Raw genomic sequence first — 16561 nt, forward strand, 5'->3', positions numbered from 1 at the left:
TTCACGTACTTAGCCTGACACAGAGCCTGTTTTTAACACAAATACCATAAGGCACACCACAACATACATGAACAAAAACAGTGGGGATAATAATCTGCGAATTGATTTAACTTCTCAGAACGTTACGTCCCTGAATTGTAGAACCAAGCAGTTCCAAGCTAGTAGCGCTGCAGGAGCTCAGGAACAGGTACAATATCAGCTACAATATTACCAGTCCAGACAGTGAATTGTTGACCTCTGGGAAATATTAATACGACACATTTTATACTAATGTCAAACTAAGAGGAAAGATGCGATGGCCATGCGTCTGGGTAATGGTTTTGAATGCATAGCAGGACAGGGAAATGGTCCAATTCACGCACTTATCAAGAGAACATCCCTGGTCATCTACTGCCTCTGATCTGGCGGACTCACTAAATACAAATGCTTTGTTTGTCAATAATGTCTGAGTTTTGAGCGTGCCCCTGGCGATCCGTAAATAAATCAAAAAGAAAATGGTGCCGTCTGGTTTGCTTACTATAAGGAATTTGAAATGATTTATACTTTTACTTTTGATACTTAAGTACATTTTATCAATTACATTTACTTTTGACACTTAAGTAAATTTAAAACCAAATACTTTTAGACTTTTACTCAAGTAGTATTTTACTGGGTGACTTTCATTTTTCCTTGAGTCATTTTCTATTAACGTATCTTTATGACAATTGGGTACTTTTTCCACCACTGAGTGGTGGAGCAGGCATAGCTCTACATCACATTACCCTGCCAGAGCTGTCTGCTTAGCGCTTGATCAGCCAGCACGCTCTCTCTGTCTCGTACTGTTTCCATTATAGACAACTTCAGATGCACTAAATTAGAACCAGTTAAAACCTATGAAAACACGCCATCGCATCCAGAGTGGGATTGTTTTAAAGGTAGAGCCTGGAAACAAACTACTGCTTCCTGCTCCTCAAATATTTTGTGGTTTACCTGTTAATGCCTCTGTGAGAACGCTAGGGAACACCCAAGAAAAAAGGCTGCCACTGACATCTGCATACTTACTGTACATTAGCTATTAGAAAACAGTGTTCCATCCTTTGTAAAAGGAGTACGTTGACATTCAGAGGCTTTTAGGAGGGATGTTAACTACCTCGTGGAGGGACATACCGTACACTGACCTTTAATAACAGAGCCAGTTGGATTGTTCTGAAAGAGTCACATCACTTAGGTATGACAGGGACAGACTGGCAGAGCTTTGACCCACCTGGAGGGCACAGTTCATCATGCGGATGACGTAGTCAAACTGTTGGTGGTCCAGTATGGCCCGGTTCTGCTGGACATGCAGACTGAGCTCCTCAGTCAGACACTGGCGAGCCGCCTTGCCTTTCAGAGCACGCAGCGCAGCCGGCAGGGTCTGGGAATACAGCACAGCAGACACAGAGCCTGTTTTTAACACAAATACCATAAGGCACACCACAACATACATGAACAAAAACAATGGGGATAATAATCTGCGGAATTGATTTAACTTCTCAGAACGTTACGTCCCTGAATTGTAGAACCAAGCAGTTCCAAGCTAGTAGCGCTGCAGGAGCTCAGGAACAGGTACAATATCAGCTACAATATTACCAGTCCAGACAGTGAATTGTTGACCTCTGGGAAATATTAATACGACACATTTTATACTAATGTCAAACTAAGAGGAAAGATGCGATGGCCATGCGTCTGGGTAATGGTTTTCACATTGGCTGTATAATGTATATTGAGGTGAAGGGTTTATAGGCTCGGGGGGGGGGGGGGGGGGGCTATAGCTGGAGTACCCGGTGTTCCTCTACCGACACAGGGATGCACGTCTGCCTTATATAACCTGCTTATTACAGCCAGTGGTGCAGGCATAAAGGAACTGGCTCCCGTCCCATTTCATACAGTACATATGGGACACCCCATCAATGTTCCTATAGGCTCTCCTATAGGGGGTGCCACGGTGCCGGGAAATCAAAGAGCATCATTTATGTGTAAATGCTTTACGGGAAAACAGAAAGCAAAACAGCTATGCCATTAACCTCGGTGTTAAAACAATAGGGATATTTCTGCTGATAACGAGGAGATTATGAGGTTAGTCTAAGTGTTTGATTATCTGTCTCCAGTGTGGTCATTTCTCCCAGCTGGGAGGTATAATTAGCCTGATGATGTTGAGAGTGCTAACTCCAGACAGACACACACGGTTGCCTGCCTGCTGTAATCGGAGGGATGGATGTCTGGGCCATTACAGACGTGGCTGATTACACTGTGCTGAGAGACAGGGATTAGGGCGTCACCTTCTCTGTCTCCTGGGTCTTGTTGTGGAAGATGAAGGCGATGCAGCTCCTCACCACCTCCAGCCTGCGAGCGCTGTTGAACACTGAGCCCATATTCCCCATGATGGACACTGCACAGATGAGAGATGAGGGCGAGCAGGTTAGGAATAGAAGAGTGGTAGAAATACTAGCAACACTAGAACAAACACCATTCAATACTCAGCAACTAATTACTAACAGCTATTAACACATTATAGACTCCTGCCAAGCCATTAGTCTCACACAGGAGCAGGCATGGAGTAGAGCTGATGTTTGTGTCTCACGTACCCATGGGGGGGCCGGCGGGCACCACACACTTCCTCTCTGCGCGGGTGGTGTTAGTGATGGCAGGGGCACTGGGATGCTTGGCCAGGCCCTCCGCCAGCAGCCTCTCCACCTTCTCATCATCCAGCAGGGGGAAGGGCACCACGTGCACCCGCAGGTGGGAGCCCTCTGTGGGCCGAGGCACTTTCTGGAACGCCATGTGGGGGTTGGGATTCTCCTGTAATGGACCATTCAATAATAAAATATACAGACACGCACAACACCATCAACATCTGTGACGGCCATAGGACATGCTATAACACTAAAGAGTACAGAAAGTGCCTAATATGAACACTATACTATACAGGCCCAGCGGCTGAGTGATGTTAACTCACGTTTTTGTGCAGCTGTTCAGAGAGTTCCCTCATGTGCTTCTGCAGCTTGGCAGGGCTGGCCTCCTTAAAGCGCTCCATGTCAAAGGCCACCAGCTACAGAACCAACAATAAGTCAGTCAAGCTGTTCCCAAACGATAAAATATCTCGACAAGCCCAGTTTCATACACAACAGTGTAATGAGTCTGGTTACAGTAGCCATGCTGGACAGTACCTCATCAAAGAGATCACAGGCTCTGTAAGGCGGACCCCTCTCGGACACGAAGCCAGCGAAGGCCATGCCATCCAGAACCTTGGTCAAGAAGTCGTTCTCGATCAGGCCTCTCTGGCCCAGGAAGGCAGTCTGTAGGGGTACAGGGTCAAAGGTTAAATAAATGGTAGGTACATAAAGATGTAGGTTTAGGACTGTAACAGCTTTACTTTCCTTATCGGAGTAGCTTCTCTTCCCTTTTCACAATGAACCCAGTCACAAAAGTGAAACAAATGACTGAAGTTGACTATATGCAAAGAAAAGCAAGCTTTATCTGCTGAATTAGGCTTGTGCTTCATGCTAGTGGGTGACAGAGATAGAAATGGGGGCAGTTTTTCTTGTCTCCCTAGTCTACGCTTCTCCGTAAAAAAGTGGTGAGCTTCTGTAGAATTCCTGGCCCATAATCCGAGCCATGTGGGGTACTTTGAGAGGGACGTGCTGGGAGGTTACCACGGAGACGCCGCAGACACAAACAAATACAAACCCAGCTATTTTTGATATTTTTGATTTGATACATTTCATATGGCTCATCGCGAGGCCATTGGCCAAGGCTGACAGCACATAACACAAACAAGCAGATAGCATGGTGAAGAGTCATACAGTCAGTCACTAAAGCGCATCAAAAAAACACACACACTAAAACAAAACACCTCCAAACAGCTTTATCAGACAGGACAAGACAGGATAAGAGATTATCCTCTTGTTCTTGGTTTCTCTCCAAACATTATTTTACAGGTTGTGAGAACAAGGGATAAACTTCAGCCTGCAGGGCCTTTGTTACAGCACATTAATTGATAGCACTCCACCTATTAAATGTTAATGGGGACAAACAAATTGAAAAAGAAAGGTAACCATCTACATTGCAGTGATCAGTGAAATGAGATATTTTCCTGGATTACAACAGCATGGGTGACAAAAGTGTGTCATCATCATGGCTTCAATTGGCAATAGAATTTTTGACCCACCCAGATTGAGTTGAACGGAAGTACATTGATCTCACCTTGTGAAAGTGGATAACAGGTTCAGAATGGATGCGGATAAGCTGCAGGCAGGACCTGTAGCCCTGGAAGAGTTGTGCAAACAGCCTGAGGAACACGGCTCTCACCTCCTTATCCTGAAACACAAGGGAGAGAGGGGAGAGTCACCTCACAAACATGCCATGAATACCACCTTGTTTATTCAGTCAAGTTCACATCTTAACATGATTATTCTACCGTCTGAAGAAATCGAAACCCCCACTAAAGTTCACATTCTTGTGCTATTCATAGGTCGGACAAGAGACAAGTGTGCTATAGGAGATATCTCAGAGCAGTGGTGTCCCCCTCATATCACAAACACATGATGTTCTGGGAAGAGACTCCATTTATTACATTGAGACATGGCCAGGGGTTAAGGGTGAAGACACTGTGTTTACTGGAATGATGGTGCCTTACCAACAGTTTGAGATTGGAGGGGGCTGTGCGAGGGGGTAGGAAGGCATTGTCAGCTATCTCCAGATCAGGATGCAAAACCTGAAAATAATACAAATGCCTCTTAGTCTTGACTTATTATTTTGTTCGTTCCTCAGTACACTTTTATTGTTCAGATTACATAAACAAATATCCATTACAATAACTAGACTAGTTACATAAGGACATACAATTATACAGCTGTTTGCAACAAACCACATTCTCATTATGATCTAATGTGAAATGTCTAATTGGCATCTGTGACTTCCAAGGGTGAGCATTCAGCCTTTACAGACAGAGGCTGTGGTGTATGCTGGGTACCTACCATAGACATGGCAGTCTGTGTGGTGTAACAGGTACCTACCAGAGACCGGGCAGTCTGTGTGGTGTAACAGGTACGTACCAGAGACGGGGCAGTCTGTGTGGTGTAACAGGTACGTACCAGAGACGGGGCAGTCTGTGTGGTGTAACAGGTACCTACCATAGACATGGCAGTCTGTGTGGTGTAACAGGTACGTACCAGAGACGGGGCAGTCTGTGTGGTGTAACAGGTACGTACCAGAGACGGGGCAGTCTGTGTGGTGTAACAGGTACGTACCAGAGACAGGGCAGACTGTGTGGTGTGTAACAGTGGTTCAGGGAGCTGGGACAGGTGGATGCACTCTGGAATCTTTATGGTTCCTCCATCCAGATCAGCTATGATAACGTCCAACTGTAAGACAGACAATACACACCACTAAACAATCCTTTCGAATTAGTTAGATTCCTAGTTTAGCTGTAGAGCACATTCTACATTACTATGACAGAGCATATAAGAGAAACTAAGGCCGAAACCGGCTGAAACAGGCACTTGGCCAACACAGTGGATGAGTCACAACTCCCTGAGACTAAGGGACTCAGGAGGCCGCATCAATCTACACTTCCCAGCGTAAGGAATGTCAGCTCAGCATAACATTCCCTTAATGTACAATGACTGAAATATATAATAAGGCTACATGATTCATAGGCAACTGGTTACATTGGGCAAGCTTTCAAGGAATCAGCTTAAATAAAGGTATGTTGTTATCCCTGGTGTACTGTACATGTTGAGTCAGGGTCAGAGGCAGTTAACGTCTGGAGAAGGTGCTAAAGATCACTCACCAGTTCTTGGATCTCGCTCTGGAACATGGAGTGGACCCCGATGATGAAGGGGGTGGGTGAGCTCAGCACCTCTAGCAGCCGTGACGGCAGGATGGGGATGTATGGGTAACTGAGTTTCAAATAGGAGACGACGGTGAGTAAACACACACAACAATTGCCAGGTCAAATTCTACATCAAACTGTTGTGCTCAAAGTGACCATTTTGGTGTTCAGTAAACCAGAGAATAATCTTTCAAGTACATTTACATTTTAGTCATTTAGCAGACGCTCTAATCCAGAGCGATTTACAGTAAGTGTATTCATCTTAAAGACATATGAGAAAAGATAACCAAGACCATTTTGGAATGTTGTTTTGTTTTGTCACAGAAAGTCAGTTGGCAACGCAATTGACATGAACATCTTAAAATGTTAGAACTTTCAATGGACTCATAATCAAAGCCAGCCTAAGTGAAAGAATTTTACTGAGAAAGAAACAAATAACGATAATAAGAAACATTAAAAAGAAACATTATCATTCAAGTCACACTTGGTGCAAGACAAGTCATGTCAATAGCCGAGGTGTAATGGAGACTGATGGGGGAATGTGGAGAACAACGGACCAATCACGTACCTGTATTTGAGGGGGAACATGAGGGCCTCCAGAGCACGCGATGCCTCCCCTAGTCTCTGGTAACTCGTGGAATGGAACAAAACCTTGTGTTCGGTCAGAACCGCACAGAAAAGACTCAGAACATTCTGGATTCCTAGCAGAAGAAAGTAGAGAGAATGTGTAATTAATGAGGTATTCGGTTGGACAATAGATAAAACAAAAACATACTGTTGGGGGTGGATTTTATTTCTAAGCTGAGCAAACAACATTGAGTAAATTATATTTATTTGAGGTGATAGAATGATTGATAACACCACATATTCTATGTGACTAGCTGTTTGTTGAAATAATTGGGAGGAAAGATCTGTTTTGCAGAGACATACTGTATGAAAACCAAAGTACATGTATCACAACATTTTGAAAACCTCTCCCTCCCTTTACTGACAGTATATTATACACTATTACATTCTGACTAATCACGAACAAATAGCTGAGAAAACAATGTTATTCTTTGCCCACAGGGATAACAGGTGGAAAAACAATGCAATTTCAGCTACCAAACAGTACAGTGTACATTATACACTGAGTGTACAAAACACTAGGAGCATCTGCTCTTTCCATGACAGACTGACCAGGCGAATCCAGGTGAAAGCTATGACTCCTTATTGATGTCACTTGTTAAAACCACTTCAATCTGTGTAGATGAAGGGGAAGAGACAGGTTAAATAAGGATTTTTAAGGCTTGAGACATAGATTGTGTATGTGTGCCATTCAGAGGATGAATGGGAAAGACAAAAGATTTAAGTGCCTTTGAATGGCGTATGGTAGTAGGAGCCAGGTGCACCTGTTTGAGTGTGTTAAGAACTACAATGCTGCTGGGTTTTTCCACACTCAACAGTTTCCTGTGTGTATCAAGAATGGTCCACCACCCAAAAGACATCCAGCCAACTTGACAGAAACATTGGAGTCAACATGGGCCAGCATCCCTTTGGAGCGCTTTCGACACCTTGTGGAGTCCATGCACCGACGAATTGAGGCTGTTCTGAGGGCAAAAGGGTGTTCCTAATGTTTTGTACACTCAGTGTATATCATTAATGATAAGGAAAATACAATCTCAAAAATAGCCAGAGAAAATGACACGCTATGAGACTATATAAATAATCAGTCAAATACCAATATGACAGTCAAGACAAATTCTCAAGTTTACAGTTCCTGTTATTGTTTCCTATCAACCTAGTGGTAGACCCATCCATCACACATTACAGAGATTAAGACAACAGAACAGTGGCAGACATATCCGCAGTCCCTAACAAACTGAGGTCACTGATTCTGTGTCTGCCTCCAGCTCAGATAGGCCCTGATGATAAACAGGAACCGGAACATGAACATAGACATTGTCTGTTCCGTTGTTGACTGAATACCTGGATCTCTCAAAGCGACACAGGCTGGTCACTTGGCTCATTCTCTGTCACCTCAACATGACTTCCTCTGTGGAAGTGCATAGGTCTGAGGTGATTAATCTGGCATTTTTGCGCTTGGCAGTCGATTAGGTTTCATAATGGCGTCCTGAGGTAAGCTGCCTGGCTCGTTTAGTGTCCTTCAGGTGTTTACATATCTATTGGAAACAGCAACACATTTCCGACCCTAAATAATGTTACACAAACACATGGCTTTAAATAGACCCTCCAACCAGAGGTGGAAGAGGACACAGCCCAGCCAACATGGAGAGCAAATCTGTTGCTGATTCATGGAATACAAGTAATGAGAGAACATGTTCTGACATATGATCCGACCTTGGGCTGTGCAGCGGTTGCATTGTCACGATACTCAAACACTTGCAGTATTTCCCCTACAATTTTTTTCAGCAGCGGTGGCAAAGGTAGAATGAATGTGAGAAGGTCACTTGACTTGACTTTTTGAAAGGACATTCTAGAAAAACATTGATGAAAATAACCTGCTCAACTAATGCAGCATAGTGGCTTTAACGCCCTCATGCAGTCTTTGTAATTGTATTTTAAAATCATCACCGCATGAGTCTCCTTTGGCCCTTGAAATGCTCAGTCTGATCGTGTGGACGTTAGGAAACAAATTTGAAGATACTGTATTAACATACACAGCCCTGATGGTATAGATCCTACCCCCTTACCTAGATGAACAGTCATTGGTCTATTATAATCAGACCACACTGTGACGTAATCATGTAGGCCAAAAGTTCCATCCCACCTGAACATGCTGAAATCCAGGACATTTTCCCCCAAACAGCTCTTACACAAAAGGCCATTATCATCATTTTCACCATTTCAGAGTGTTATTTCGACCTCATAGTGTGGATATATTTTTTTTTAAAGGATAATTATGTTTTCAACTGCACTACCCCTTTAAATAAATAGCCTGAAGCATGGGGTTGCAATCTGTATTTACTTAATTGCAAAACCTCAAAAGACTAAATGCATCCAATGCTACTTGGTACAAATAAACGTTGTAACTTGTCACTCTGACCTTAAAAGTGCGTCTCGGCAGAGATTTCTTTTTTTAAACGTGGCGGCAACAAATTAGCAGCAGCGGCCCGCCCCTGCTAAATTAATATATGGGAAACACTGATTCTGCACTCAGAACATACTCTCAGTTTGCATTGTATAACAGCAGTGATGGATGGGAGATGCAAGGGCTTCGTTTACACGAGACGCATGATCTGATCGTTTCTGGAGCTGTTGGAATGCCTATCCTCCATATGATATCATGCAGTACTGATCAGTTCTTACAGGACATCAGTCACATCACCTGTAGCCCAAGGACATGAAAGAGAGTATCTCTTAAGAGTTACAGGCAGTCCTGTTCAAGGGTACTGTAAGCAAACAGCAGTGGTGTGAGGAGCCCAGCCCTCTCGGTCTGCCTATCATCATCTGTCAGGGCCAGGGGCCATCTTCAGATCCAGCTTAGGGAGGACTGGACACATCACAACACACAGAGACATTCCTCCTGATGGTTGGACTGAGCTGCACAGTAACAAGCCCCATCTCCTCCTGTGACTCCAAAAACAGCTGTCTAGACCAGAGGAGTTTAGACCTATCCTCTATCAAGCTCCGGGTAAATTCTACACTTTGGAATGTACAATTTAGAGAGAGACATATGAATCGGGTCCGTTTTATTAGCTTTGTGGACTGTTCCCTGGATAACGTGCAGTATTTGGTAACAAAAACAAAGTTGGTGAGGACTGACACAAACCATGGCTGAGGATAATGTCAAGGTACAGGCCATTTCTCTTCCTCCATCTCTGTGTATATCCAGATTGGCTACAAACACATGACCCTGATCATTTGTGTATCGGTAAAGTACCCCCCCGTGTGCACGTCCACTGCTCGCTGTCCAAATAAACACAAAGGAGCATGCAAACTATTATTGAATTCCTCAAGGGGTTCAGGGCCTAATGCTTACAAGAAACATAATCCATTTCGTTTTGTAACACATTCTTCTAATCACACTAAATGAGGGCCTATTTTCCATTACAAATAAAAGAAAGCATCAGAAACATTTGATTGGATTTCACTTATTTACTAACTCGCCCCCAACATCGGCCCCTGGAATGTAGACTTGACTGCTGCGGTGATTTGAGTGTATTAAGGACCTGATAAAACCACATACTTGAGACCAGTGTACGCACAAATGAAGTGAGCAGGAATTTTGGACAATGTATAGTAATGTGAAGCCACCAAACCACAGCAAAGCAACGTCCTGTGTACAAGAATGCAAAACAGACTACATACATCCTAGTAAAGGAGTATACATACAGTGCCTTGAGAAAAATATTCACACCTCTTGACTTTTTCCACATTGTTGTTACAAAGTGGGATTAAAATTGATTTAATTATAATTGTTTGTCAACGAGCTCCACAAAATGCTCTGTAATGTCAAAGTGGAAGATTCTTTATTTATTTATTTTTTATATATTTTTTTACAAATGTTAGAATTTATGAAAAATAAAACAGAAGTATCTCATTTACATATGTTTTCACACCACTCAGTCACCTTTGGCAGCGATTACAACTGAGTCCTTCTGGGTAAGTGTCTAAGAGCTTTCCACACCTGGATTGTGCAACATTTGCCCATTATTCTTTTCAAAATTCTTCTAGCTATGTCAAATTGGTTGTTGATCATTGCTAGACAACCATTTTCAGGTCTTGCCATCAACTTTCAAGCAGATTTAAGTCAAAACTGTAACTCGGCCACTCAGGAACATTCACTGTCTTCTTGGTAAGCACTGTCTTCACTGTTAATTTCTACAGCATTAATCCAACTGCTTAGTGGCTATTCAATTTGAGAGTTTAAAATTGTGATTTGGACAGATGCTTTATTCATAACCATGTGATCATCCGCGTTGTAGCTCTAAACCTCTTAATGTTGGAGTTGAACCTAAAAATGTTTAATACCATCAAGGATCAAGACCGGATAACCTGTCATACAACTAAGCTACTTACAAAAAAAAAACCTATGAAAATGATGCAAACAATATGATTAAGAGGGATATTCCTAATTTCTGGCACTACAGTTAGTATTCAGCTGTCAGGTTATTTGAGCCGCCCGCGTAAGCATGTCGCCAGGAAGCACAAGCTAAATTACAATGGGAGTTGTGTATACTGTGCCTGTATGTGACCAACAGGCAGAGCAGCATTGGGCTAACTGTACTGCAGCTAAGTAGACCCGATGCAGACCAGACTTTAAATAACAGAGGGAACATGATGGTGCCATAAAGTGGAGTCGAGTTCATTGAGTTTGGGATTGACTGGTTGTACTGTAGTGTAGTAATGAGGAAGCAGAAGCCCAGTGACATACCAAGCTGCTGGAAGAGCATGGCCACACTCTTGCATGTAACAGGCAGGTTGTCATTCAGAGGGGTTTGGATTAGCTGTCGGTCGCCAGCTCCCAGGGAAAACAGTTTCTGTGGGAAAATCACAAAAAACACAAAAGTGAAAAGTTATAGGTTATATCCAAAACCATTGGATGGATCTATTTTAGAACTAGACAAGACCGTACAACAGTTTCAGAGATGGAAAATGCTTTTAACAGACATCATGCCTCTGTTGTCATGGTACTGTATATATCATTAGGAAACTGAACAAGACTGTACCTCCGTACAAGGCCAAAGGTCATATAGGCAAGGGAGAAATGACAGTACAATGGCAGTTAAGGGATCCACTGTGTGAGTGTTTTTTTGACGATCTCCCAGAAAATGAATAAAACACGTGTTGTTGAACCAGATGGACATCGCAGCTGCATGACTGAATTAGCCTTTTGAATCAGTCCGGCTGCAATGGGAGAAACCTCAATTGCATGTTAACCATGTCCGTCCCTATATTCAGTGTGGCTGAGGGTCCAGAAGTAAGCGTACAGTTGAATCGGTGTGTGTTGACGTGAACACAATCACTGCGTCTAATTCAGTTAAACCAATGTTGAACATGACAGAGGTACAGACAGTGGTTCAATGGAGTTTGGCTTTTGACCTGACGAAGATCCTTGTGGATCGAAATTTTGTCAATAAAGGTAGTAATTGGGAGCATAGCCTTTCTGTTATTTTCAACTGAGTTTGAACCAGCTAGAGAACAACTCTCTGTCCCCTGATTCATGACATTCCTTCATGTTTGACAGTCTGTTGAAGGATGAGTTAGTTCCACTCCTGAGGTTTCTAACTCTTGTTGTGTCACTACAGCCTAAAGCACTTGGCGATCGTTTGAGGAGGAACACTGACATGTGTTGGTAAATTACATAGAAAACACTAAATTACCCCAAGGTTCTGAATGTGAACTTCATCATGGGCCACATTCCTTCCCCTTTACAAACACAGATGAAATATTGTCCATTTTTTTAAAGCCACATTGATCACCATTGTCTAGACTTTAAGGGGCTACAGACCAGCGTAGGGGTTTTGTTATAGGACTGCTTTAGATGTGGGTTTTAATAACCTTTAAAAAAGGTTTTAATAACCTAGTGAGAAGTGAAAATATAAAAACATGCCCCCTACTCTCTGTTTTTTTTGTACCCTGGCTTCACTAAGTAAAGTCATCACAAGACCACCTTATAGTATTATAAGGACATTTCTGCGCGTGGCGGTACAGCAATCTATGGCACCATCTAGACGAGGAATGCATGATTGAATGGAAAGCAAACGCAAATCATTTTTCTAGACTCTCACATGGGCCAAAACATTTCTTCCTTCCTCACTCCCACTCTACTTGTAGGAGACTGAAACTATAATAAGCATTAGGCCATCGGTGTGTAATCAGCACCTTGTGTGGGTCTAGCAGCAACATTAACCCAGACTGACCCCTGGGGTGGATTCGTGTGTGTGTGGAGAGCAGGCCAGAGGGGTTGAGAGGGGGGCAGAGAGGGGGTTAGACAGGCCCTCTCAGATGGAGGTATTTGAGGAATTATTTGCTTTAGTAATGCCTGCTTACCTGGGAGCCGCCAGCCACAGGAACCATGCACGTGAAGAGGTTGGAAACCAGCCCCTCCAGGGGGAACGGCAGGCTGTCGATGTACACCGTGTAGATCAGGCCCAAGCAGCCCTGGGGAGATCAGGAGGAGACAGACACACAACCAGGTCAATCAACACACTCACATACACAAACACACACAGATGTATCGCAAGATACATACACACAATCACAGTTTTGCGCCTAAATGGACAATTAGACATTTTTACATTTACATTTTAGAGACACTGTGTGTGGGAATTTGTCATATATTTTCTGTAATATTCCTAATGTACAGCTGAGATGTGTGGTTTATGGGTCCTACAGCACAATGGCAAATGCCTGGGCAAAGCAAAGCTAAAAATAAATGCTAAAGGAATATGTGTCGGAGACATTTGAATGCCAAAGTTGAACGCTGTAGTGGTCCAGTGGAGTGCCTAGGGACAAGAGAGATCCGCTCAGCCCCACTCTGTTCTTAAGTGAGGGATGGGCTGGATATCCTGGCCTTGAGTACATGCAGAACTCACTCTATAAAGCCAATTTGTTCATTCTATGCACACAAGATTCAACATGATGCATTCTATCACTATCATGAGACAATCGATAGCGCAGCAATTAGTGCATTGACTACGGTTTATCATGCCAATGCTAATTAGGCAGAGATAAGTAACGTGAACAGTCATGAACCTCATGAATAGGACCAAGTATGTTTCTGGCCGGGTCAATAATAGATCGCAAACACACCTGCAGAAACTGAAATGACCACTATGAATGGTCATCTGACATTTTGAAAGGAACCTATTTTAGTTACCCGGAATATTTCAGGATAATCCAGCCTTGAGACCAGAATGAGACTTTTGGGTGCAAAGACTTGAGCAGGCTGGATCAAGCCATCCTCTTCCTCGTCCTCATCTGCATCGATGGTCTTTGTTCCCTGAAACATCAAACAGAAGTTATTCAAATGGGAGAGTTCAACAGTGATATGGGGTTGAGTTAAGACCCTGTGCGGTCACCCTCTGGATGGCTCTAGTGTAACCTAACATAGCAGGCGTAAAAGAAACGCCTGAGTGGGATCGGAAATAAACGAAAGCTTTTCGGCTGAGGGTGGCTCTAGTGTTATCTACTTCCAGGTCAAACCACAGTGTGTACATTCTATAGTACATCACATACTGTAGCCTATTTTTGGAAACGTCCTCAATAATTCTGAATGATGCAGGCACAGAGTACAGTGCACGCAAAATCCTGTGTTTCCTCTGCAATGGGATACAGATTTATTTTGAGTTATAAAACATCCTCTCCAACATGTAGTACCCATTAAAACAGATACTCATCACAGTTGAGGAGTTGAAAGAGCAAAGAGGATTTTCTTCAAATCACCATGGGGTTCATAAAAGATTACTAACCCAAGAAATTGAGCATAAAACATTTATTTTCATGGAGACCGTTTGAACGAAACCCAGGAGCTTAAGAGAGGAGTGTCACATACTGACAAAAAGGCCAACCGTAAATCAGCAGTGAGATGTATATGAAATCAAGTCAACTATGCATCAAGTCACATTACTCGGTTTACTAAAATAGTTGTGAAAACTCTAATAATACAGTATGAATAGGCCACTTCCGGTCTGGAATTTACCCATACTGCTTTCTCATCTGTTGAGTTGTTTCTTCACAAAATAGGGTATTTATTTTAAAGACAACAATGTCATTACTTTGATTCCCTGAGTTGTCGAGGAATAATATTTTTCGGTTTGGAGATGTTATTCTAAACTATGGCTATAAACTCAGAGCTGGAGATGGTGGTTTGAAACATGTTAAATTCAATTTGGCAGAGGTTGTAGTTTAAAAATTAAATTTCCTACAAAACGGAGTCACAAAATGTAATCAGTATAGAAATAGCTGTAATAAACCCCCTGAAGCCTGAATTCAATTATGTTTTTTTAAAGCAAAAGCTACTCGACCTCTGACACCTCTGATGCAGTAACCACACTGGAGATAGACCTAGGCCTACCTGTAGGATATTAATAATTAAAAACCTAGCTAAAATAAGATCCAGACACTTGGGTTCAAAGGGCATGGCGTAATGTACCATAAATAGCAATTGAGTGATCATGTTAAACTAACAGCATATGGGCTAAGTCATTAAGGTGAAGGATTTGACCAAATATGCCTCCCACTCCTTCCCAAAGTGCTCCACAGAGGTCAAGTCTCAGTGGTCAAGTCTCAATCTGGTTCCAATTGTCCCATACCAGGAGCCGTCAGTCCTATCAGTTTACAGAGATAGCAGCATAGCAGCCTCACAGGGCTCGTTCCTGGCTAAACCCTTTATCAGAATCACATATATTTCTTCAGACAATGAAAACATGCCACAAGAGCTCTGGCATGCTCCGAGCAGGGAACACAGGATCAAAATATCCCGTCAGATGGGAAACACATTTCTACAGCATTCTGTGGATTTGGTTCAATAATCGTTGAATATACATTTCTGCCTCTTGAATCCAATCACGTAGAAAAAAGCCACGCTGGTTTAAACATTACAGGGTAAGGCGCATGATAATGCCCACACGTAAAAAATTTAATAAAAACAGAGCTGTATGCTGGTTTACAAGGGTGTAGGAAAACCATGTTAGCCCTTCTCAGTTAAATGCTTTGCAGACTAGGCCCAATATACTATAGGTCCCCTATAGCTCAGTTGGTAGAGCATGGCGCTTGCAACGCCAGGGTTGTGGGTTCGTTTCCCACGGGGGGCCAGTATGAAAATGTATGCACTCACTAACTGTAAGTCGCTCTGGATAAGAGCATCTGCTAAATTACTAAAATGTCAAATGTAACATGCATAATGATCTGCATGTCATTGTGGCAGTAAGGGGAAAACACTGCATGAAACCTTTACTCTTCAGTTAACAGACAAGACACACACACACACTCCTTCCCTCACACTCTCTCTGTCTCCCTCATAAACACACACACCACTCTCTCTCCCACAAACACGTACACACTGCTCCCAACTTTAAAAACGTTAGGCACCAAACAGAATGTAAGGAGCACCAGAAAGAGAGACATTATGAATTCTACCTTTGAAGCACATCTCATGATTAACAGACCCTTTACCTTTCTTCCTGGGCCAATCAAATTAGCCTAAACGTACTGTCAAGTTACCAGGATGTTAGCTAGCTAGGTAACATGACTGAACAACGTTGTTATCAAAACAATAATTAGCGGCCTGGGATTAGTTTAAAACGGCACGCGAAATGGTTTGTAAAATTATATAAAATGCGCGCAAAATCGTGCAGGAAGGAAAAAAAGGAAGCTCCGGTAATAGGAGTCATATTCTTTTAACCGTTTCAGCTAGAGACAAGCTGTTTTCTTTGCTGTAAAGCTGCAAACATGACTGTTGTGAAGCGGTTTCTACTCTCTGGCACTGATGTGTGACAACTTTGCTCACTCTGCTCCAATGTATCAAACATAGAAATGTAACAGCAGCAGACTGATCAGGGTCCGCATCCCCCCCTCGACATCACAGCTAAATTATATTTAAAAAGCTGACGGAGGAATAGATGCGCAGGAAGAGCGGACGGAGAGGAGAGAAGCAGGTGAGTGATGGCTGGAATGGGATGAGGCTGGCTGATTACAGCTGCAACAGGTGATATGTGCATGAAAGTGAAGTGGACATTATTGGACCTGCACATACAAGAGACT

The 16561-nt window shown here is 42.9% G+C and overlaps 1 protein-coding gene across 1 annotated transcript in view; it reads right to left on the reverse strand.

Moving 5' to 3' along the window:
- LOC311111685 (myotubularin-related protein 13-like) overlaps positions 1-16561 on the reverse strand; it is a 134713-nt gene that overhangs the window by 50280 nt on the left and 67872 nt on the right. The window contains exons 4-16 of the mRNA XM_084154477.1: positions 13677-13799; positions 12848-12958; positions 11229-11334; positions 6420-6552; positions 5810-5918; positions 5268-5381; positions 4655-4732; positions 4222-4335; positions 3186-3314; positions 2975-3067; positions 2604-2817; positions 2298-2407; positions 1244-1393 (exon numbers count right to left, since the gene is read on the reverse strand). Of these exons, the coding sequence (XP_084010603.1) occupies positions 1244-1393; positions 2298-2407; positions 2604-2817; positions 2975-3067; positions 3186-3314; positions 4222-4335; positions 4655-4732; positions 5268-5381; positions 5810-5918; positions 6420-6552; positions 11229-11334; positions 12848-12958; positions 13677-13799 (1584 nt within the window). The remainder of the gene's footprint in view (positions 1-1243; positions 1394-2297; positions 2408-2603; positions 2818-2974; positions 3068-3185; positions 3315-4221; positions 4336-4654; positions 4733-5267; positions 5382-5809; positions 5919-6419; positions 6553-11228; positions 11335-12847; positions 12959-13676; positions 13800-16561) is intronic.

Source organism: Coregonus lavaretus (genome assembly GCF_964263955.1).
Source record: "Coregonus lavaretus genome assembly, chromosome: 37".
NCBI lineage: Eukaryota > Metazoa > Chordata > Actinopteri > Salmoniformes > Salmonidae > Coregonus > Coregonus lavaretus.